The 24,960-nt window shown below is 39.3% G+C and overlaps 1 protein-coding gene across 4 annotated transcripts in view; it reads right to left on the reverse strand.

Moving 5' to 3' along the window:
* Positions 1-24,960, reverse strand: part of SHROOM4 (shroom family member 4) — a 214,810-nt gene that overhangs the window by 89,121 nt on the left and 100,729 nt on the right. For all 4 annotated transcript variants that reach the window (XM_057538371.1, XM_057538370.1, XM_057538372.1 and 1 more), the window contains one exon: positions 14,238-14,389. In XM_057538371.1, coding sequence (XP_057394354.1) covers positions 14,238-14,389 — 152 coding nt within the window. The remainder of the gene's footprint in view (positions 1-14,237; positions 14,390-24,960) is intronic.

The following is a 24,960-nucleotide window of genomic DNA, read 5'->3' on the forward strand; positions in this document are numbered from 1 at the left end:
TATAAGAAGGCCATGCAGACGCAGACACAAAGAGAGAAATGCTATGCACAGAAGGAGGCAGAGATTAGAGTGATGTGCCTATAAGCCAAGGAACACCAAGAGTTGCTGGCGACCACCAGGAGCTAGGAAGAGGCAAGGAAGGATTCTTTCCTAGAGTCTTCAGAAAGAGCATGGCCCTGTTAACACCTTGATTTCAGATTTCTAGCTCCCAGAACTGTGAAAGAATTTCTGTTGTTTTAAGGTATCCAGTTTGTGGTATTTCTTTATGGCAGCTCTAGCATAGTAATGCAGAGGTGAAGTAAGATAAGAATAGGAAAAAGTTCATTGCTTTAAATAATTAACAGGTCACTGGTAATATTGGCCAGAGTCACTTGAGGAACATGGTGAGGGACAGAATTAGATTCTTATGAGTTGTGTTGTGAATGGAAAGTGGAAGAGTAGGAATAGTGAGTGTAGACAAGGTAATTTAGCTTTGAAAGAAAAAAAGGGTAATATCTAAAGATAAACATAGGTCTGACAAAGGGTATTTTCAAGATGGGAAAGATCTGAGCTGGTTTTCAGACATAGAGGGTGGACTCAGGGCAAAGAGAAGGATAACAGGCTGATAAGATGTGAAAAAAGGAGAGTGGAAATCAAAAGTGCAAAATTTCTCCAGGAAGTAGAGGGGAATGAGGACCAGGCCACAAGTGAAAGAATTGGGTACATCCAAGTGAGGAGATAAACGTTTTAAATGCATATCCCTTGAGTTTCAGGGAGATGAGGATAGAAAAAAAGTCCTTTAGACCCATCTATACAGGGTCTTCAATGCTGGAATGAAATGGCTGGACTTAATTCTGGAGGCAATTGCAGCCTTTTTTGAGAAAGGGAATGACATGACCCAGGCTAAGCACAATTGAGATCTCATAATTCATGAGGTTTACCCAGAGCACAATTACTGCTGATTGAAATGAATACAGAGATGTGCTTTAGGGAGATTCATTTGGCAGAATTGCAGAGAATGGGTTAGAGGGCATCCAGACAAGAGGTAATGAGTCCCTGGCAGTAGCAGGAAGAAGGCAAAGGAGATAGATGAGTTGGATATTAGAAACACTGCAGAAGAAGCTCAGAAAGGGCTTGGGGACTGTTGGGGATAAAAAAGGGAATGGAAGAGGATTCTACAGTTGTGAGCTTGACTTACAGGGGTGGGAAATATGCCATGGTCAGAAATAGAGATATTAGGTGGGGAAGTTGGCTGAGGGGTAATACACACTTTGGAATGGAAGTCTGCAGGCCAGAAAAAAGGTAAAGTTGGACAGAGGTATCTGGCAGTCTCCTGCATCTAGGAGAGAGGTGAAACACTTGGATGTGGATCAATTCATAAAAGAGTTGGCAGAGGGAAAAGATAAGGTAAAGGTTAGGACAGTGAAGGTACTTTGGGTGTAGGAAGATGATGTCTCCCTCAAGTGCAGGAAGGCTTCTTAGAGGAGGTAGCAAATGTGAGACATCCCGAAAATGGTGAACAGAATGCTTAACTGGTAAGCAGAAGCTGCTTGTTTAGTCGTACCTCTCTCTGTCACTTCTAAGCTATGTGAACTTAGAGTCTTTTCCTGTCCTGGGCATTTTTTTCACGTATAAAATGGGGTTGCTAAATACAGTGATTAGAGAGACCCCTTTTAGCTCTGACAGTACATTTTCCTTTGATTGCAGCTTGACTTTAGTGGATGGCCAGTCTTTGGTTCAGCAGAGAAAGGTGAAAAACTTTCTAGGTCAAGGAACAACATAGAAAAGGCAAAGAGGCACACTCAAGGAACGAGAAGTAAACCAATTTGGAACTAGCTGTTTTTCACAACTTGTGCTATCCAACCTAATGATTAATCTGGTTGACAATTATTATTACGATTGATAATAACACCTCATCTATGTTGTTAAAAGTGCTAGCCATTAAAAGGAAATTTGTGTAACATAGTTTTAACTAGTATTGTACTCCCTGCTAAAGTCAGTACTTTAGCAGGGAGTATAAAGTCAGAAGGATAAGGACTGCCATCTTTTTATTTATTCGGGAAAAGGAGAAGAACAATCATTAAATCCTACTTTGCCTCAGGTACTTTCATATATTTGACTAAAATGCAATTTCCATGAGGGCAAGATTTTCTCTTTAAATCTACTGTATTAACTGCTGTATCACCAATACCTGGAATAGTGCCTAGAATATAGTTGGCACTCGATAAATATTCTTTGAATGACTTGGGGAAAAATATATATAAAATCTCATTTAATCCTTACAACAAACTTGCAAAAGAGGCATTAGCATTCTCATTATACAGGAGGGAAAAGAATGGCTAAAAGAAGTTATGTAAACTTGTTCAAAGTCATGCCAGGGTCAAACACAATAGACTATAAGCTATATATGGGCAGGGAATGTGTCTGTTTTATTCTTTATGGTATCCCCAGCAGTTAGCTCATTATCTAGATTATAGAAGCACTCAATAAATATCTTTCTTAATGTATATGTATAACTGATTCACTTTGCTATACACCTGAAACTAACACAACATTGTGAAGTAACTATACTCTAATAAAAATTTTAAAATATATATCTTTTTTATTGAAGTATAGTTGACTTACAATGTTGTGTTAGTTTCTGGTGTACAGCAAAGTGAATCAGATATATATATGTGTGTGTGTGTATGTATACATATATATAAACATACATATATACATACATATGTATTCTTTTTCAGATTCTTTTCCATTATAGGTTATTACAAGATATTGAATATAGGTCCTGTGCTATATAGTAGGTCCTTGTTTGTTTTTTTTTTAATACATAGTAGTGTGTATATCTTTTGAATAGGAGGAAGCAAGCAAGCAAACACATACTTGTATGAACACAAATACAATTCATTTTGCCTTATACCAACCACATCATCACCCAAACTCAAAAGAATAATTGAATCTCAAGAATTCATCAGTTGGCCTCACATGTTTGTTGGTTCAAACATTCTGTGATTTTTTTTTATGCAGCCTCACTTGTAGACAGTGGTGGTTCTCTTTCAGTCCTTTTAACCTTTAGATAGTCTCAAGGTCTTCTTTTTGGAGGATGCTTTATACCTTCTTTTTGGAGGATGCTTCTTTTTGGAGGATGCTTTAAACTTTTTCTATAAAGAGCCAGGTAGTAAATATTTTAGGCTTTGAGGGCCATATGTTCTCTGATGGAAATACTCAACTCTGCCATTGTGGTATAAAAGCAACATGCAGATGAATGAACATGCCTGTATTCCAATAAAATATTATTTACAAAAACAGGTAGAGGGCTTCCCTGGTGGCGCAGTGGTTGAGAATCTGCCTGCTAATGCAGGGGACACGGGTTCGAGCCCTGGTCTGGGAAGATCCCACATGCCACGGAGCAGCTGGGCCCGTGAGCCACAATTGCTGAGCCTGCGCGTCTGGAGCCTGTGCCCCGCGACGGGAGGGGCCGCGATAGAGAAAGGCCCGCGCACCGCGATGAAGAGCGGTCCCCGCACCGCGATGAAGAGTGGCCCCCGCTTGCCGCAACTGGAGAAAGCCCTCGCACGAACCGAAGACCCAACACAGCCAAAAATAAATAAATAAATAAATAAATAAATAAGAAAATCCTTTAAAAAAAAAAAAAAAAAACAGGTAGCAGGCCAGATTTTGCCACAGACCATAGTTTACCTATCCCTGTTTTATAACAGTACTTCAATTCTTCCATTTCTTGCCTTTCCAGGACTTCTCTAACACTGTGTCAACTGTGAAGCTCCTCCTATCCTTGGTATAATAATACATGACAGGACAAATACAGTTTTAATGAGTTGTAACAGTTAAACCCCTTCCATTTAATAACTGTAGATGGCAGAGGCATAATCATGACAGAGAAAGATCAGCTAGAGAGGTTGGCAGGTAGCCTGGACAAAGCCCCAAAATATGGTTCCTTCTCCTAATCATGTTGGTAGAAGATCTGGACATCAGGTTTGCAGGGACAAAAACTAGATTTTTTGGCTTTTTTTGATCAGTGAACCTAGAGTTGATCAGTTAAAAACAGGCTCACAAATAACCATACCCATAAGAGACTGAATGCAATCTCATACGCCAATTTAGGTGACCATGAAAACTATCAAGTGGACCAATTACTCATATTCTCTACTTCCCTACTTCCCTACATCAGGATATGTAAAAAAAAATCCTGAGTCTTCATCAAGAATAAAAGGGAGAAGACTCAAATCAATAGAATTAGAAATGAAAAAGGAGAAGTAACCACTGACACTGCAGAAATACAAAGGATCATGAGAGATTACTACAAGCAACTCTATGCCAATAAAATGGACAACCTGGAAGAAATGGACAAATTCTTAGAAATGCACAACATGCCGAGACAGAACCAGGAAGAAATACAAAATATGAATAGACCAATTACAAGCACTGAAATTGAAACTGTGATTAAAAATCTTCCAACAAACAAAAGCCCAGGACCAGATGGCTTCACAGGCGAATTCTATCAAATATTTAGAGAAGAGCTAACACCTATCCTTCTAAAATTCTTCCAAAATATTGCAGAGGGAGGAACACTCCCAAACTCATTCTACGAGGCCACCATCACCCTGATCCCAAAACCAGACAAAGATATCACAAAGAAAGAAAACTACAGGCCAATATCACGGATGAACATAGATGCAAAAATCCTCAACAAAATACTAGCAAACAGAATCCAACAGCACATTAAAAGGATCATACACCATGATCAACTGGGGTTTATCCCAGGAATGCAAGGATTCTTCAATATACACAAATCAATCAATGTGATACACCATATTAACAGATTGAAGGAGAAAAACCATATGATCATCTCAATACCTGCAGAGAAAGCTTTCAACAAAATTCAACACCCATTTATGATAAAAACCCTCCAGAGAGTAGGCATAGAGGGAACTTTCCTCAACATAATAAAGGCCATATATGACAAACCCACAGCCAACATCGTCCTCAATGGTGAAAAACTGAAACCATTTCCACTAAGATCAGGAACAAGACAAGGTTGCCCACTCTCACCACTATTATTCAACATAGTTTTGGAAGTGTTAGCCACAGCAATCAGAGAAGAAAAAGAAATAAAAGGAATCCAAATTGGAAAAGAAGAAGTAAAGCTGTCACTGTTTGCAGATGACATGATACTATACATAGAGAATCCTAAAGATGCTACCAGAAAACTACTAGAGCTAATCAATGAATTTGGTAAAGTAGCAGGATACAAAATTAATGCACAGAAATCTCTTGCATTCCTATATACTAATGATGAAAAATCTGAAAGTGAAATTAAGAAAACACTCCCGTTTACCATTGCAACAAAAAGAATAAAATATCTAGGAATAAACCTACCTAAGGAGACAAAAGGCCTGTATGCAGAAAATTATAAGACATTGATGAAAGAAATTAAAGATGATACAAATAGATGGAGAGATATACCATGTTCTTGGATTGGAAGAATCAACATTGTGAAAATGACTCTACTACCCAAAGCAATCTACAGATTCAATGCAATCACTATCAAACTACCACTGGCAAATTTCACAATTTGTATGGAAACACAAAAGACCCCGAATGGAACAGGATAGAAAGCCCAGAGATAAACCCACGCACATATGGTCACCTTATCTTTGATAAAGGAGGCAAGAGTATACAGTGGAGAAAAGACAGCCTCTTTGATAAGTGGTGCTGGGAAAACTGGACAGCTACATGTAAAAGAATGAAATTAGAACACTCCCTAACACCATACACAAAAATAAACTCAAAATGGATTAACGACCTAAATGTAAGGCCAGATGCTATCAAACTCTTAGAGGAAAACATAGGCAGAACACTCTATGACATAAATCACAGCAAGATCCTTTTTGACCCAGCTCCCAGAGAAATGGAAATAAAAACAAAAATAAACAAATGGGACCTAATGAAACTTAAAAGCTTTTGCACAGCAATGGAAACCATAGAAAAGACGAAAAGACAACCCTCAGAATGGGAGAAAATATTTGCAGATGAAGCAACTGACAAAGGATTAATCTCCAAAATTTACAAGCAGCTCATGCAGCTCCCTATCAAAAAAACAAACAACCCAATCCAAAAATGGGCAGAAGACCTAAACAGACATTTCTGCAAAGAAGATATATAGATTGCCAACAAACACATGAAAGAATGCTCAACATCATTAATCATTAGAGAATTGCAAATCAAAGCTACAATGAGATATCATCTCACACCGGTTGGAATGGCCATCATCAAAAAATCTACAAACAATAAATGCTGGAGAGGGTGTGGAGAAAAGGGAACCCTCTTGCACTGTTGGTGGGAATGTAAATTGATACAGCCACTATGGAGAACAGTATGGAGGTTCCTTAAAAAACTAACAATAGAACTACCATACGACCCAGCAATCCCACTACTGGGCATATACCCTGAGAAAACCATCATTCAAAAAGAGTCATGTACCAAAATGTTCATTGCAGCTCTATTTATAATAGCCATGACATGGAAGCAACCTAAGTGTCCATTGACAGATAAATGGATAAAGAAGATGTGGCCCATATATACAATGGAATATTACTCAGCCATAAAAAGAAACGAGATTGAATTATTTGTAGTGAGGTGGATGGACCTAGAGTCTGTCATACAGAGTGAAGTAAGTCAGAAAGAGAGAAACAAATACCGTATCCTAACACATATATATGGAATCTAAAAAACAAACAAACAAAAAGATGGTCATGAAGAACCTAGGGGCAAGACGGGAATAAAGACGCAGACCTACTAGAGAATGGACTTGAGGATATGCGGGGGGAAGGGTAAGATGTGACAAAGTGAGAGAGTGGCATGGACATATATACACTACCAAACGTAAAATAGATAGCTAGTGGGAAGCAGCCGCATAGCACAGGGAGATCAGCTCTGTGCTTTGTGACCACCTAGAGGGGTGGGATAGGGAGGGTGGGAGGGAGGGAGATGCAAGAGGGAAGAGATATGGGGACATATGTATATGTATAACTGATTCACTTTGTTATAAAGCAGAAACTAACATACCATTGTAAAGCAATTATACTCCAATAAAGATGTTAAAAGAAAACAATTGTGAGTCTTTCTTATGTGTCATAAGGTGTACTAGGTGCTGAGGACACAACAATGAATATGAAGCAGCCGATCCCCTTATGGTTCTTCTAGTCCAGGGGTCAGCACATTTTTTTCTGTAAAGAGCAAAATAATATTTTTTTGGCTTTTCAGTTGTGACAGTTTCTGTCACAACTACTGAGTTTTGCCATCATAGTGTGAAAGCAGCTATAGACAATATGTAAATGAATAGGCATGGCTCTGTTCCAATAAAACTTTATTTATGGACACTGAAATTTGAGTTTCATATAATTTTCACATGTCATAAAATCCTATTCTTTTTTTTCCCCAACCATTTAAAAATACATTTTAAAAAACACTCTTAGTAGCAGGCCATCCCCAAAAATGTGATGGGTTGGATTTAGCCCATGGGCTGTAGTTGCCAACTCCTGGTTTGGTGTAATGGGGAAGATAAACATAGAAACAGATTATTTCAACACAATGTGATAAAACCTACTAGAGTTCTATGGGAGCCAGAGAAAGTTCACCTAACTCAACCCAAGGCATCAAAGAAAGTACCCTAGAAACATCCCCAGAGCTGAATCTTAAAGGTTAATATGAAGGCATTAACTAAGGAAAGAAAGAGGAAAGTATGCTCCAATAGAAAGCAGAGAATGATCAGAGTCAGAGGTGACAAACAGCATGAAATTCTTGGGGAATGGTATTGCTCTAGCACAAAAGACAAGTGTCAGATGAAGTTGCAGGTATGGGTAGGGATGAAGATATACAATGCCTTATTTACCATGCCTCTGGGCAATGAAGGCCACTTACAAGTTTCCAGTAGGGGATTAATATAATTGAATCTGTATTTTAGATTTACTTCTGTGGTAACACCTTGGCAGACAGATCTGAGACAGCCAAGAGGCTACTGAAATAGTCCAGGGGAGAGATGATAAGGGCAATAGTGGTGAAAATGGAGGGAGGAGGATAAATTCCGGAAGTGTCTAAGAGGTTAAATCAACATGGCTTAGTGAGGGAGAACAAGGAGTCAAAAATGACTCAGATTTCTCACTTGGATGGCTAGATGGATGAAAGTACCACCAACTGCTATTGGAAAGGGAGAGAGCTTTATAAGCCAGATAATGAGTTCAGATTTACACACGTTGCCTTTCAGTTTCTGCTGGGTTTTCCTGTAGAGATGTTTACCAGGCTGCTGTGCATATGAGCTTTGGGGAGAGATCAGAACTAGAGATATAGTCGTGAGCACAGAATAGGCGAAAATGATATTTGAGGGCTTGATGATATTGAAGAGCAGCTGTAAAGAGAATGGGGTATGTGAAAGCTAGAAGGAGGTAAGGTTGTTATCAGAGAGTTGAATTTAGTCTTTCTCAGCTGATTCCTGAGAATTAAGCCCTAAGGCCTCAAGACAGTGGTTCTCAAACTGTAAGCTTTACACCTGGAAAGCTTGTTAAAACATATTGCTGAGTACCACCCTCAGAGTTTTGATTCAGTAGGTCTATGGTAATGCCCAATAATTTGCATTTCTAACAAGTTTCTAGGTGATGCTCGCCAGTAAGAAACACAGCCCTGAAGAATCCATTGTATATAATGAATTAACTTCTCTCTTCTGCATCTAGTACACTCCTAGTTATGTGCCGTCCTTGGGAAAATTGAGATAATGGTCACTCAACTTATTTTCTTTCTTCTGTGATTCAGATAAGGAACTCCAATGGAGAAAGACTGGAAGGTGTCAGGGTTCCATGATTGAGTCACCAGACTCTAGCCTAGGTTAGACATTCAATAAATATTTGTTGACTGAAAGGTTGGCACAGTCCATGGTACAGTCGGGGGAGTGAGCTGCTGATATAGAAGGGTTTATCTCTGAAGTTGAGATCAAGGACCCATAAGACTAAAGTTTGTGATTCTTTACAAGAACAATGAAATCTTTCAGTATGACAGCAGGAACTAGGGTAGAGAAGATGATGGTGAAGCAGGTGCCAAAGTATAAAACGGATGTGGGAGAATGACCTGCAGGCTGACAGATGACATTGATAAGGAAATGAAAATGATAAAGCCTGCTTGTTTGAATTTCAAAAGGGATTTTTGTGTGAGGGTAGAGGAATAATGGTTTAGAAGTTGTCTGTGGAAAGCATGCCTAAACCAGGGCATGTGTATATACTATCCATCAAACTGTGTCTTAATGTTATCATTACAACAGTGCCCTGAGACTTTACCCACGTGATAAAAAATAGCGTCTACACATTTTCTCTTTCTGGACAGTTTTGTAATTTCCAGCATAAACAACTTCTTTCTTTCATACATATTTCCTACTAAGGTCATTTCTAAGAATTGTATGTGTTTGGTTGCTATTGTGAATGGGATATATTTCTCCTTATAGCTCCTCATTGGTTAATGTGGTCTAGTTTTAAATTAAATTTGTGCTTCTTTGACTTATCCTTTGAACTGGTTGTAACACCTTACAATTTCCTTGTTAATGTTAAATAAAAATCTTTAACACATTCATTTTTCTATCGCTATGAGTTAAGATTTTACCTTTTTAAAAATTATCTTTTAACATTTGCAATGAATTGTTATTGTGCAACATTACTGAAGTAGATTTGATAGAATTTCATTTATAGGTTTTCCATCTAAGTTCAGAAATTGGATAGAATGTTCTTTTTGGAGCAGTTTGTCAGGTGTTGGTATCAGAGTGATGCTACCTTCAAAACCAATGTGAATAACTCTTCAAGATGTTCAATTGTATAACACTGCTATAGAGTTGAATTTGTCTATTCCTAGAAAGTTTGAAGGAACTCGCTGATAAATACATCTGACCTTAAAGTATTTGTAGAAGTTTCTCTTTGATGATTGTTTCCAATGTTTCTACAATTACAGGTCCATTTAGTTTGCAACTTCTCAATAATGCTTGCCATTTAATATTTTATTAGATATTTTAAATTTCTCTGAGATTTTCAAATTTATTAAGGTACAATTTAGTAGTATCCTATAATTTAAGAAACCTTTGTATTTGCTCTTATATTCCATTTATCATTTAAATTTTATTTATAATTCATCATTGTTTTCTTGATTAAATTTGCTAGAGGCTTATCTACTTAATTCATCCCCCCATTAAAAAAACCCTACTCGTCGGCTTCATATTATATTGGATTCTTAGTCACATAATTTCATTCTTCATATTTAATAATGAAATATTTAAGGCTATAAATGTACTCCTGAATATTGCTCTCAAAGATTTGATAAGTCGTGATCTCGTTTTTGTTATTTTTTATTAGTCTGCCAGTGTTTCTTTGAGCTAATACTTGCATATAAATGTGTTCTGAAATATTCATGCAGTTGAAGACTTTTGTTTAAATTTGTTTTCAAGTTTATAAAAGCTTTACATTATCATCAGAGAACAGAGAAAGTGCGTCTACTTGCAAGAGTTTGCAAAGGTTTTCTTTGTGGCATATCAATGATCATTTTTTTAAATGTTACCAGAATATTTGAAAAGATAGTGTATTTGCTGTCTATAGAATATAATTTTTGACATTTATTAATTAGACCCTATGAATTATGGTTTTCAAACCTTTGAAGTACATATTTTAGGTCTACTTTATCTGATATAGTTAAATTATGTTAATGTTTCCCATATAGACATATATATAATTTTTCTTCTTTTATTGCAGGTTTTTTCTTTACATATTTAGATCCTTTTTTTTTTCCTCAAACAATGGTTTCATGAATACAAATCCTTAATATAGTCTGTATCTTCTATTTCTTGGGACCAATGTGATTGTATGGTTATTGGTCCTGTTTTGTTTTCTTTTTTTCAAATAGATAAGTGACATGATTAGATGCCTATTTGGAGAATGGATTGATTGGAAGGAGGTGAGACTACAAGATTAGAAGCCAGTGAGAAGACTATTACAATGGTCCAGGTAAGAAATAATGAACAATTGGATTAAGACAAGGGCTACAGAGAGGTTTTTAGCAAGTAGAATAATCAAGACTTGGAATAACTTGGATTGAAGTGGCTTGAGGCAAGTGAGAAGAGTTGAGGGCAACACCTAGATTTCTGACTTAGTTAACCATTATCTAAAGAGCAATATAGGAGGAAGAGCTGGGCTGGCTTTTCAGAATAAGCCATTTTCTGAAGTTCCTTCTTTACATTCATCCCCAAACACTCAAGCTCAGACCTAAAGCTCAGTGTTGAATCTTTGTCAGTTGATTGCTTTACTCAAACCAAAGACTTTCTACCTTAGTATAAAACACTAGGCTAAATATTAAATTTCATGGAGATCACATTTCTTTTATGTGCTGAGAGCTCTTTCATAAATTAGAAGAATAACTTGAACTAAGAAAGAAGGAATAAATGTCCTACACCATCCCCAGGGTAGTCCATAGGTGAAGGTTAAGTTTTCCACAAGAGGGCAGCATCACCTAATAAATTATGTCATTGAACGCCTCCTCCAATAGGGGTTGAGATGGGGAAGCTGAAAGGGTAGACAACGTAGGTTCTGGGAGCCATAGGACCTGCCACACCATGAAAACCAAAGGGCCCGGCTATCTCCAAGGCCATAATTATAGCCACTCTTAAGTGACTGGTAGTGGCAGATGTCACCACAGCAGGGAGAAAGAAGACATGGAGCTCACCAAGGGAGGATGAGTGAGTGACACACCTGAACACTCTCATTCTTATGACTGGATCAGAAGCCAATGCAGATCATGTCTACATTCCTTCTAAGTGCTGGTATCTCTGTATAACCAGTATTTCTCAAGGGGCTTTATTTCCTGTCAGATCTTTTTCACCCCTAATGGTTTCCCAGCAAATCTTGTCTCTGAAGGTTAGGTTGCAAAGCACAATACAGTTTGATGATCTCCTTATTTCATAATGGTGGTTGGTTACTCCAATTATGCTTCTTTTATACCCTAGGGAAAGGAATGGGACTGAAATTCACTGAGAACCTATTATGTTAAAGGCATTTTACATAAATTGCCTCACTTAATCATCATGCTATTATATAGGAACTATTATTTCCCATGTGACAGAACCAGGAAGTAGCATACATGTGTCTATCTGATTCTAAAACAAAAACTTCTAAATTCACCAAGCTGCCCCTTTAAGAAGCCTTATTTAAAACCTAAATTATGACCTATCCAATACTGAGTCAGTGACAATGTGTCTATTGTATAAGACATTATTTAACATGTCACCTCTTACCTAGGTACATGGGCAGGCATGGCTTAGTCTTATGCAGGTAATATAATAAATCAATGGGAGGTAATATAATAACTCAATGGGATCCTATATAACTTCACCCTTACTAACTCAAAATCTTTCCCCCTAAGTATTCTCTCCTCAGGATAAATCATTTGCATACAGAGCAGGAGAACAATGGAAGAATTAAAGATGGCTTCTGTGTTTCTGGCTTGGTTGACTAAGGGCATGGTGGTCCCAGTCACTGAGATAAGGAGCTTGCGAGGAGAAGAAGATGATGCATTAGGTTTTGAGCATGTTGTGTGTGAAATGCTTCTGAGACATCTAAGTATAAATGTCTAGTAGAAGTTGGTTATAGGGGTCTGGGTCGTAAGAGATCTAGTCATCCACATACAGATGATAATTGAAACTCGGGGACCAGGTGAGATTTTCCATGGTATACTGATGAAATTAGAAAGGGTAGAACTAGGGGAAACACCAACATTTAAGGGATGGGCAGAGGAAGAGCAGGGGGTAGAGGAACCTCATTTTAAAAAATGAACAGAGAGATAGAAAAAGAACAAGGAAATGGGGTATCTTGAAAGCAAGAAAGGAGAGTTTCACAAAGAAGGGTGTAATCCAGAGCAACAATGTCAAACGCCATATGTAAGTCATATATGATGAAGACTAGAAATAACCCACTGACTCTGACAACTAGGAGGTAATACATATATTTTGACAAAGTAGTTTCAGTGGACTTCTGGGGGTCAAATTCAGAATGCAGTGGGTGGAAAGCTAAATGGTAGGTAAAGGTAGGTGAAGTAGAAACAGTGAGTATAGACTCTCCTTTTGAGAGACTGGATATGAACAAAAACAAGAAGATGGGGCAGAAGCCAGAGGGGGAAGTATGATTACAGGAAGACACAAAATTTTTTCTAATAAAAATAATTAAGATGGAGAAACGTAGGCATGTGTATAGGATAAAGGAAACAAACTAACAGAAAGGGAGAAGTATGAGCTCCAGGAGTAGAGAACAAAGATACAGCAGCAAAATGAAAGGGAGACCTATGGTAAGCTCATCTATAGGTGGATGCTTTGGCAGCAGTAGAATGACTGTCCTTATCTTCCAAATATGTCCTTATCTTCCTCCTGCTTGTGCCACTCTACTTACCTAGAAAGCCTTTCCCCTCCTGATGGTTTCTTTGTCAAATTCTACCTGTCTTTTAGCTTAGATTCCACCTCCTCTATTGGTCTTACCCTGACCATCTCTTCTGAAGTGCTTTCTCTTTCTCTTGAACTCTAAGAGCAATTTCTGTCTGAAAAATTCATTTGACAATCACCCTTCACCCTGTGGAATCTCCTTTATGGCTTTCTTTAAAAAAATGTATTGCTAATTAATTTGTCTTATGTGTGTCTTTTCTTCCCTGTTAGACTGTACACTCCTCAAGGGCAGGCTTCCTGTCTTAGAGTTTGCCACAGCCTCCAGAGTGCCTACCATGGCTGGGAGTAGGAGCCCTTTAAATCTAAGTGGTAAAAAATAAATACATAAATAAATAAATAAAATTTTAAAAAAATTTTTAAAAATAAAAAAAAAGTCTATGTGGTTCAGCAGTGGCAGCCTTTTATGAAGGAGGAGACAGAGAAACACTGGGTTAGGTAGGCCCTTGGTGTGTATTGAGTCATTTAGTTCTCTCAAAAGCAAATGAGGAGAGTGAGTCTTGCAGAGGTAAAATAAATTTATGCAAGATGACATGGGTAGTATGAGATAGTGCCAGGATTTGAACCAAAGGCCCTTTCTCTTATGCCATTCTGCTTCAGTTGTTTGCAAAATTCTGTTCACATGAAACCCCTCTTTCCTTGATATTGATAGAGACATGCCCCTATTGAGGCTTTACTACCAACCAAGTGGTTTCAGCGGCCCCTGCACCTTATAGCAAATCTCCCTGTGCCTTACCTCCTGACAATCAGCTTGAGGATCCGGAAGGAGCCTTTGATGAGGATGAGGGCCTCTTGGCGGGAGCCATACAATGGAGTGCCATTGATATTCACCAGCTCATCACCAGTCCTCATCTTCTGGGACAAGGCTGCCTTGCCTCCATCTTCAATCTGTGTTGCAGAGGACAAAAAAGAAAGCAGGTGGTGAGGAGATTCCTTCCCCCAAATTCTACTTCCTGGCTCCTCCCAACTTCTGAGCCACAAATAGTCCTGGGGGATGGCACCAAGACGCTCCAGGGAGCAGCTAAGAAGCTGATTACAGGCCATTATTTACTGAAGGTAAAGCTTGGGCAAGCCCTTGAGGAAGAAAACAACACAGACATAATGCAATCTTTGCACTGGAGGCGTCAACAGTCCATTTGGGGAGACACGTGCTTCTAAATAAGAAAACGATGTTCGAAGGAACTCCACAGTGTGGGCATGGAATAGCAAATTGTGCACACAAATTAGAGCCAGAAGAACTAGGATTCAGCAAAATGACCTTTGGCAAGTCCTTCTCTCTTTGGGCAGGCTCTGAAGTCTGACAAACTTGAGTGTGAATCTTGGCTCTAGTACTTCCTAGCTCTGTGACCCCAAGCAAGTTACCTAACATCTCCATGTCTCAATGGCCCCATATGTGAAATACAGATAATAAGCATCCCTACCTCACAGGGTTGTTAGTATGTGAAGTATCTGGGAGCAAGGGGTTGACTCTGAAGACCTTGAAGGTGGCTTCCAGCTCAACCTTCTGTGAGTGGAATTGCAAATCCAAAAGATACAAAGTAACTGATCATTTATCTATATCTCTTCAACAAGTATGTTGTTGACAGTGGGCACTGACCAAGTGCTGGGAACATGGGTGTTCACTGTTCCACCATAGCCTACAGAATTTCCATTGGTCAAGGGCAATCTTGGCAGGAATGTAGTCAGGCTGGGGCGTGGGCATTGAAAGCAAAGGAAGAAATAATAGCCACTAGGGTAGGCAAAAGCAAAGCAAAGCAGAATGTTCCCCCAAGGATCCTTACTTACGGCTACTTTTGTATGTGACATTTCTACTACAAAGGTGAGTTCCACCTATTGGAACATCAATTCCATCCATGGTGGTAGGAGTCATCTCATCCATCCACTAACCCATCCTCAAGTTTTTGGTTAATTTCTAGTATGCAGGGGACAACATGCTTAGTGCTAGAGATACAGAAATGAACAAAGTACACATAGCTCCCAGATTCAGGGGTGGGTTACCATCTAAAGTTCATATGTCCATGGAGATGGGCAGATGAAAAAAGGTCCAACCCACTAATGGAATCAGGAAGAGGTGTTTGTTTCTCTCAGAAGCAAAAGAGTTGAGGATGATTAAACCATACAATTCTTAGGGAAAGGCAGGTTCTAAATGGCGCAACTAAGGGCTGGTCTTTGCTGCAGGTGTTTTTACATTTACTTCTACTCTTGTTCCAATCTTTCTTTCAGTCCTTTATAGCATCCCTCCAATCTATCCCCACACCATGTAAGTTAGAATATTGCTGAGCTTTAAGGTTGGCCAGCTCATGTGCAATTTGGCAGATGAGACCTCCTGAGTTCAAAAAAAAATGTTAATTCAGGATTTTAAAAATCCCATCAAATAAATTGAAATTCTGAGTTAAATCAGACTGTTATTAAATTTATTGCTGCTAACCCAACAATTTTTTTAAATTAACCTTTGTGTGGCAAATCATAGGTTAGCCAAGTGACATTGAATATATATACCTTTGTTCCAATACCTGGGCCACCACTCAAGACAAAACAAGCCAATATTGGTAAATGGGGAACAACTCTCAGCAAATTAAGTAGGATCACACTCTTATTTCCATTCTCATTATCATTATTACTTCACAGTCACTGCTGCCAAAAGAAAGAAAAAAGAAAAAGAAGAAGAAGCAAAGTGCTGTACTTGAATTTCAGAAGTTCTGTTTGAATGATTCATTCCTTTGGCATCCATGGAAGGCCCTCAGCATCAGGCAGGACTTTCAACAGGCATCATCAGCCATTTGAAAGGGCTTCCTTAGGCTAACAAAGAACCGCAAACAAGAGTCTAACTAATGAATGCTAATAGATTTTTCCTGTTGATGTACATTAGTCTTAATTCACTCTACCCATTTTTAAATTCATATAACTCAATTATCCATATTACTGTTAACCATAGCAAGTCTTTCCTTCAATATGTATTGATATTAAGTACCACCTCGGGTTAATTAAGCCCTTTGTTACATCAATAAGATTTGTTTATTCTACCAGAAAATGAAAGAGGGGTACCTTTTAAACTAAAATGCTTAATTATGGCTGCAGCAAAAGATCAGGCATTTTGCATTCCCTACTGCCACTTTGTTTGCCACTATCTGAATCCTTGCAGGGACTCTTTCTTGGACTATAGCCTCAAGCCAACTGTCCACGCCCCTTTTTCTGTTCCATGCCCTTTCTCAGTCACCAGCAGCATCACCTTCAGAACATGAATAATAATAACTCCATTTTAGCACAAGTGTGAGGGTTCACAGACAACAAACCAGCAAATTATGGCACCAAATTCCAAAGTACAGACAGGTCCAGATCAGGAACTGAAACTCCATTTGGTTGAAGAGCCCTTGGACTATACCCCAAACTAGCCCTTTCCCAAACCCAGGGCATTTACTGAGCTATACAACAGATGCCTTCTTATTCCTCCTAACTTTTGGACTCTTTTTTTTTTTTTTTTTTTTTTTTAAAGTTTTACTTGATTTTATTTATTTATTTATTTATTTTTGGCTGTGTTGGGTCTTCGGTTCGTGCGAGGGCTTTCTCCAGTTGCGGCTAGCGGGGGCCACTCTTCATCGCGGTGCGGGGACCGCTCTTCATCGCGGTGCGCGGGCCTTTCTCTATCGCGGCCCCTCCCGTCGCGGGGCACAGGCTCCAGACGCGCAGGCTCAGCAATTGTGGCTCACGGGCCCAGCTGCTCCGTGGCATGTGGGATCTTCCCAGACCAGGGCTCGAACCCGTGTCCCCTGCATTAGCAGGCAGATTCTCAACCACTGCGCCACCAGGGAAGCCCTGGACTCTTTTAAAAAGTATTGCTTCGCGGGTCTTCCTCCTCCCCCCTCCACCTCTAGATTCCTGGGATCCAGCATGTCTTCCATTTATTGTTTGGCATCCTGACAGCCAGTTCTCCAGGTCGATGGCTCAACCACATATTTGTTTATATAGAAGATAAAGCAGCTGTTCATTTTTCTAGCAAGGAAAAGGAATGAAAAGGAAAGGAAAGGAAAGGGAAGGGAAGGGAGGGGAGGGGAAAGGAAGAAGGGAGGGGAAGGGAAGAAGGCAGGGAGGGGAAACAATATGCATATTCTCCTATAAAAGATTTTGTTTTTCCCTTCCCACTGTGCCACTCGTAACTCTGGCTGGGGCACAGAAGAGGTGTGAATCAACAAACATGTTGAGAATAACATGTCCTTCTTGAGAGGGCTGTATAGCATCATTTGATGCTGTCCATTCAGTAAGGCTGGTCAACTTTCCAGCTCTTCCTGAATCAGCCCTTCAGGGTGGCTTTCTTGTTTCATTTGAAGTGTTGTGAATTCTCAGATTGGACCCAGACGCATTGGAATGTCAGTATAAACACACACTACAAAGCCCAATGTAAACGATGGTTAACTTATGTGTCATTTTGGATTATCCAAGTGATCGCTGGGCTAGCAGTGAGTGGTCCAAGTAATTGAAAATTGATTGCATAAAGGTCATATAGCCAAAAGCCAGCTGTTGTCTGGAAAGTTGGGAAGAGCTGATTGACCTTGGACAAGTCCCTTTCCCCTCTTTTGGCCTCTTTTACCCTTACTGGTAAAACGTGGGGGTCTGACTAGATGGTCTCTGAGGACCTGTGGAGCTCTGACATTCAGTGACCTGTGTGCAGTTAGCAAAGTCATGCATTACCATTCTGCTGACATAGATAATCCCACTGTGCTTTGCCTTCACCTATGTTTCACTCCTTCGAAACTAATCAACATCCATCTCTCATTTCCCTGTGGTCTTTATCCATTGTTTCAGAGTGGTCCATCAAGGTTTGAACACTTATAAAAGCACAGTTGGGACACCGAGAGAAAGAGATTCCTGAAGCCCCATTTTGTGCTAATGAGCTGATGAATTGGAAATTTTTGATGGATCTTCAATGAAGCATGAAGTGCTCTAATAACTGTCAACAAAGTGACAAGTTGGTCGCTTGACAGTAAAGGCAAAGGAAAATGGACTTAACAGTACTTACTGGTTTTCTAGTAGCTTTTATACTAAATAAAAGATACTAGCAGATACTTGCTTGGGTCTCTTGACTAAACTAGGAAATATGAGAAAGTGAAGGAAAGAAAAGTTAAGCCAGGTTTATCTTGCAGGAAAAATGCATCAGCAGGAGACATACCATCTGCAACAATAACCAGCAGGTATTGAATGCGTATTACAATAGTGTAAGAGCAGTATTAAAAGTCAATGGTATGACTGTGAATACCTCTGCTTGCTACAAGAAATTTATTGGAAAAACTAGGCACTAACTGAAACTTTCTTGGCCAGTTCTAGGAGCTTCTGGCCAAATTACGCCACGGCGCATGTTCCACAGGATGTTCCGGCATTCCACGGGTTCATCTGGTTGGCTGAATCCAGAGATGCAAAATCCCATGCATGGGGGGGCCACCTGTAAGGTACTTGAGCTTCCATGGATTTTGGTATCCATGTGGGGGTCCTAGAACCAATCTCTCATGGATACCTAGGGACCACTGTACCCGCCCGTTCTCCTACCTCCACCAGCTTGCCCATTGTCTAAGAAGGCAAATAACATAGTTAATTGTATGAATTGATTTTTTTACTACATAAATGGAAAAGGTCCACCCAGAATACAATAGTTATATTGCTTTTTTAAAGTAAGTATATCCTCTGAGTGTCTTTTTATCACTTTTTGAAAGATTTTCAAGTTTTTAGTAACACTCCAGACAGCAATTTGGCCTTTTCTGGGGAATCAATAGAGAGAAATTGTAGAGATGGAGATAATCTGTCTTTGAGAAGTTTAACTATTAGGAAGTAGGATCATCAAATAATAAAGTCTGTGCTTATTCTGAAACTCAGTTTGACTTGAGCAGACCACAAGTTGGGGGCTGTTTCTGATCTGCCCTCTCTTACCCCATTGGTATCCCTTAGAATCTGATCATGTTAGGAGAGATCAATCAGAGTGACCTGGATGAGGGAGATACAGGCTTTGAAACCTCTGCGATCTCTTTGCCATGACTTTCAACGGTCTGATCCCAGGTTGCAGACAAACTGCCTGCCCTAACTTGTTTCTTTTAGCAACTTTCTCCCTTCAAAATCCCTCCCAAATTCCAAAGTAGTCTAGATTTGAAAAATAAGAAACTGCTGTTCCTAATTTCATCTTCCCTACCTTACCCCAGCTTCCCAAAAGGCAAAACAGAAAACAAAAACCTCTCTCAAATAAATGAGAATTCAATAACATCACCCAATTAAAAAGATGTAAGTAGGCATGGTTCTAAGTAGTAAGTCCTATATGGAACTAGACTGAGGAGGTGGACACCAAAGGAAAAGATATTCTTTACCTTACCAGCTAAGAATCCTACAAGGGGCTGCCCCAGAATGTTCAGTTCTGTGGATCACACCCATCGGCTCTCTTGACCTTGGACCAAGGGAGCTATGCTGTGCCCCACAGTATGACCTATCCTTACAGACAGCTCCTTCCTCCCCAGCTGCTTAATTACCATCTATTTTACTAATCCTCACAAGGAAAGCTCTCTAAGCTCCAAATCATTAGATTTCCCCGGGGATTACCCCAAGTCAAATTCTAAGTATCTTTGCCAAAAAGTCAGTCCAGAGCCAAGCTCAGCTCTAGGAACTTGGTAATGAGAAAAGGGATAGGGAGTCAAGAGCACTGTACCCTACATCAGCGACCAAAAGCAAGTCTGTCTTTTCTCCTACCAAGTCAGATCATTCTTGCTGTCTCCGTAAGTCAGGTAAGGGAGAACAAACATCACTGTGCAAGAGCAAACTCAGAGTTTCTTACATTATCACCAAATATGCTCATTGGGGTCCTCTTCCCACTTTGTCAACTCTAGCCATTTGTTAACACTGAAGTCTTTTGCTGACATTAATGTTATCAGTGTTTGTCAAAAATGTTATTTAGCCTTTGGTGGTTTAGAACAGTAGTCTCCAGGGTGGATTTATATATCCCAGGCTATGCACAAATGATCTACTGGAAAGGGTGATAATGGAAGTTCTGTTTATATTTATCTAATTTTTAATAAAACCAAGCTTTATTAGTATTTAATATTGGTGGTGGTAGATTGTATCATCCATAAATAAAATTATGTATATTGGGGACACATGCTCAAAACATTTTTACTGATATAAATTTTTACTAAAAAATTTTTGGCCAGATCATAGACTTCAATGAGAGGGCTAAAACCATAAAGCTTTCAGAAGAAAACATAGGAGAACATCTTTATGACCTTGAGGTGGGCAAAGTTTTATGGGCAGGATACAAAAAGCAATAATCCTAAAAGATATAGTGTTGTATTGGAGTTCATCAAATTAAAAAAAAGTTCATTTAAAATGTCACTGAAAAAGTGAAAAGCCAAGCCACAGATTGGAAACATATTCATAATACGTATATCTGACAAAGGACTTACATTCAGAATATAAAAAGAAATACAAATCAATTAGAAAAACATAACCAATTGGCAAAAGACTTGAACAGGAACTTCACTAAAAAAGATATGTACAGCAATATGAACTCCACATTTCTGGTGGGAGTGTAAAATTGTACAACCACTTTGGAAATCTGTGTACCTAATCTAGCACCTAGAAATTCCACACCTAAGTATCCCCAAGAGAAAGTACCATATGTGTCCACAAAAAAAAGGACTTGATTATTCATAGCAGCTTTATTCACAATAGACAAAAATTAGGAATAATCCATCAAGATATACCTACAAAGTAGCACACTTCATAACAATAAAGAAAGAACAAACTACTGATACATGCAACGAAATGGATGCCTGTCAAAATATTACACTGAGTGAAAGAGACCAGACTAAAACAATACATACTGTATGATTCCATTTTATTTAAAGGACAAGAACAGACAAAACTCATCTATGGTGATAAAACTCAGACTAGTAGTTACCTTGAAAGGGTGTACTGACTGCGAAGGCACATGAGCATAATTTTCAGGGGTGCTGGAAATGTTTTACATGTTAATCTGGGAACTGATTACATGGAAATATACACATCTAAAAATTCACTGAGATATGTGTTTTTTATATATATGTATTTTATATATATATATATATATATATATATATATATATATATAAAACTTTTCCTTAATTTAAGAATTTTAAAAATTAAGAACTCTACACTATACAGATATACAGATTATATTTCTGAGGTAGGGCCCAAGGATTAGGCACTATTTTCACATACTCATAGCTTTAATCAAGGCAAAAACATCTCACTTAAAGGGTAAGTCTTTACAATAGGCCTATAATTTACGAATTTGCCCATTGTTCCTCTGGGCTTTGAGACAGTATTCATCTGCTTTTCTTTCCATACCCAGCCTTCCAAAAAGGTGGATGATTTCCGTAGGAAATGAAAATGAAGACAAACATTTTGTTTTCCTTACCTGCCAACTGGTAAAGATGAAGTGTTTTTTTAAATCACCAGCCAGTTTCTATCTTGACATATCATAAAACCAGAATCAATCCCTTATCTAATCTTGGAGCCATCCACTTCTGTTCCTCCTGTCTCTCCCAGATACCTCTCTTTGTCATGGTCCCTAGGGTTCCTGCTACCCACTCTGAGAAGCAGAACTTTAGGTCAGGCCATTGTCACAGAGGCAACAATCTCTTCTTCAGGTATCATTACTGCCTCCTACTGGATTACCTATGCTTCTTAGCTGTCTAATAAGCTATGAATTTCAGTGGTACAAGTGAGCAAAGAACCTTGCAAAGCTGATGTGGTAGAGTTCAGGGAGGACCGGGGTGGAAGAAACTTGACGAAAGGATATGGTAGCATGTTAAGGACTTTGCTCCTGACTTCTAGAAGCAGTTATCAGCAAGAGTTCACTGTATACAACCATGATATAAGCTCCCTTGTATAGGGTTAAAACAGTCTAAAACAAACCAGAAAGTCCATGATGCCACCCAGCATTAAGAGAGTATAGTGTGCAGATCTAGCAGCTGAGCCCAGGGGGCTGAAAAGACAAAACAGTCTTTTATATACCACCTAATATAAAAACACTGTAAATAGGACACATTAACCTATTGGCCTTTATGAACTGTGCATGAATGCTTGTAAGAAATGTCCAAATTAAAAATAAAAGTGGTTGTTACTTTTATCACCAGATTACTACACAGAGATGGAAATTATTCTTCTTGGATTAATATAATCTTTCTTTCTCTAGTACCAACCTATTTTTGATGTAAAAACTATTCTTCAAGTTGATCAAAAGTGTCTTTTTAACTTTCCAGCTGAATGTGAATGGGTTAGATACAGCCTTCCAGCCCAAGAGAATGTGATTAACTATCTGGAATCTGAACCATCCCATAGCCAAGTTCACTCAATAACTCATTTCTGGTTCCCTGAAGCCATTTATTTATAACCCATTATGCAAAAAGCTAAAGACAGTTTCTAAAGAGTGCACATACCCCACATTAGTCATTTCTGACTAGAAAAAGAGCAAAAGACTAATACCCTTCAGGGAAGGGACAAAAGGCTGCCTCTGGAAACCACTAGGCCAGCTCTATCGCCTGGAACCCACTTGTCCAGCTTCCTAGGCACCCGTGTGCCCTCTACCAGATGTGGACCAAGGGGTTGCAGCGGGGGGGGGGGGGGGCGGGGAGGGCTTGCTTCCTATTGCCCACAGCTGGGCCCCTGCATTCTGCTCCCAGAACATTGTTTGCCTCTGCCCAGGTCCCCTTCCCCCAGCAGTGATTTGAATCTTTGGTCTTCACTTAGCCCTTGGAACAGTATTAGATAAAGAGGGGGGAAAAGAGGCATTTAATTTCCTCTCATCCTTCTGCATAACTGCTACCAAAGCAAACAACTCCCACAGAAATAACCTACCAAGGTATATATACATGTTGCAAAGGGAATAACAATACCATTCCTTACTGACCCTAGGACAGATCCAATTTTAAATTAAACCGGCACACTTGCCGCTGCTTTCACATAGTGCTGCAAATCTGGGAACAAGTAAGCCATCATACTGTTGTGTTCCAAGCTACTGTCCTGTTCACGTGATGGCTGAGAAGTGACATACCATCTCTTTTCCGCTCAGTGAGATGCGTCAATAACAGAAAACAAAACTGAGTTTCCACAAATGAAAAAACCAAAAGGGAGAGAAAATGTACTCAATTGTTCGTGTGTTAGTGTTGGATAGGGGCTCTTACATCAGAGCGCATTTCCCTTTGCAATGCCAGGATTTGTTGGGGAAGAAAATAAGGAGGAAATGATGGGCATTTGAGTTCAAGGTCTGAGGAATCAATAACGGAAAAGCAGTACAGAAGCCTTTCTCCTGATTAGCAGGCTTGCTTTTCGGGTTAAGGCTCGATGAAAAGAAAGAACCAAACTTTTGCCTCCTGCCCTACTCACTCCCCCACTTAAGATTTTGAACACAAAGGCAAAGCCCTGCCCCTTCCCCTATAATGGTTGACCCTTCTGACAGTGGACTCCACAAACCTAGGCACTGAGGCTGTTTCTCATAGCCAAGGTCACTCTGGTGCTTTTCCTCCTCCCTCCAAACTTTATCCAGCCCTCCCTAACCATTTCCCCTGTGTACACACTCACTCTTCCATCCCCACCTCTCTCTCCCCCAAGAATTTGAGCTTTCATTCTCTGTTTTAACCCCCACATCCACCCCCCTCTGCCAGTGCCTCTTCCTGGGTTTCTTATAGGTAAATATCAAGCACCCCTATCATTAACATCTGGCACTTATGTTTACTAATTGAATCAGAGAGACCAAGGAATGATTTTTACAGTGTAAATAGCAGCAGATTAGAAGCCCTACAGAATCTGGCTATGTCTGCCTTTCTGGTCTCATTTCCTACATGTACTGCAGTCATACCAAACTTTCTGTTCTTCAGAGAGGTCAAGCCAATCCTCACCTCAGGACCTTTGCACTTGCTGTCCTCTCGGTTGAGAACATTCTTTTTTAGATCTTTATGTAGCTCCTTTCATCATTCAGTTATCAGCTCAAATGCCACCTCCTCAGAGAGGCCTTTCCTGACCACCAATATCAAGTAGATTCCTTCCATTTCCCCCACCTCAATCCCCATCATTCTCCATCACGTTACCTTGTTTTATTTTCTTCACAGAATTTATCATTTTGCATTATTTTATTTATTCCTATATGTGTTTACTTTCTGTCAGGATACTTGCATTATAGTGGGAGAGATAGTCAGACAATGTCTTTTTACAGTTCTATCACTGGACCTAGGAAAACGAACGTCTGTACTGAGTACATAGTATTTGCTCAATAACTCTGTTGAAATTAGAATTAGAAGGGACCTCAGGATATCGCCCCACTCATTTGCCTGATTCTGGACAAGTAACATTACTTTCACTTTTCCGATCATGTAACTGAGGTTCAGGGATGTTACGTGACTTGCCCAAGATAGAAAATCTGTTAGGCTTCAGATATTTTCTTCTGCAAGGTT

This window comes from Balaenoptera acutorostrata, chromosome X, assembly GCF_949987535.1.
Source record: "Balaenoptera acutorostrata chromosome X, mBalAcu1.1, whole genome shotgun sequence".
Taxonomy (NCBI): domain Eukaryota; kingdom Metazoa; phylum Chordata; class Mammalia; order Artiodactyla; family Balaenopteridae; genus Balaenoptera; species Balaenoptera acutorostrata.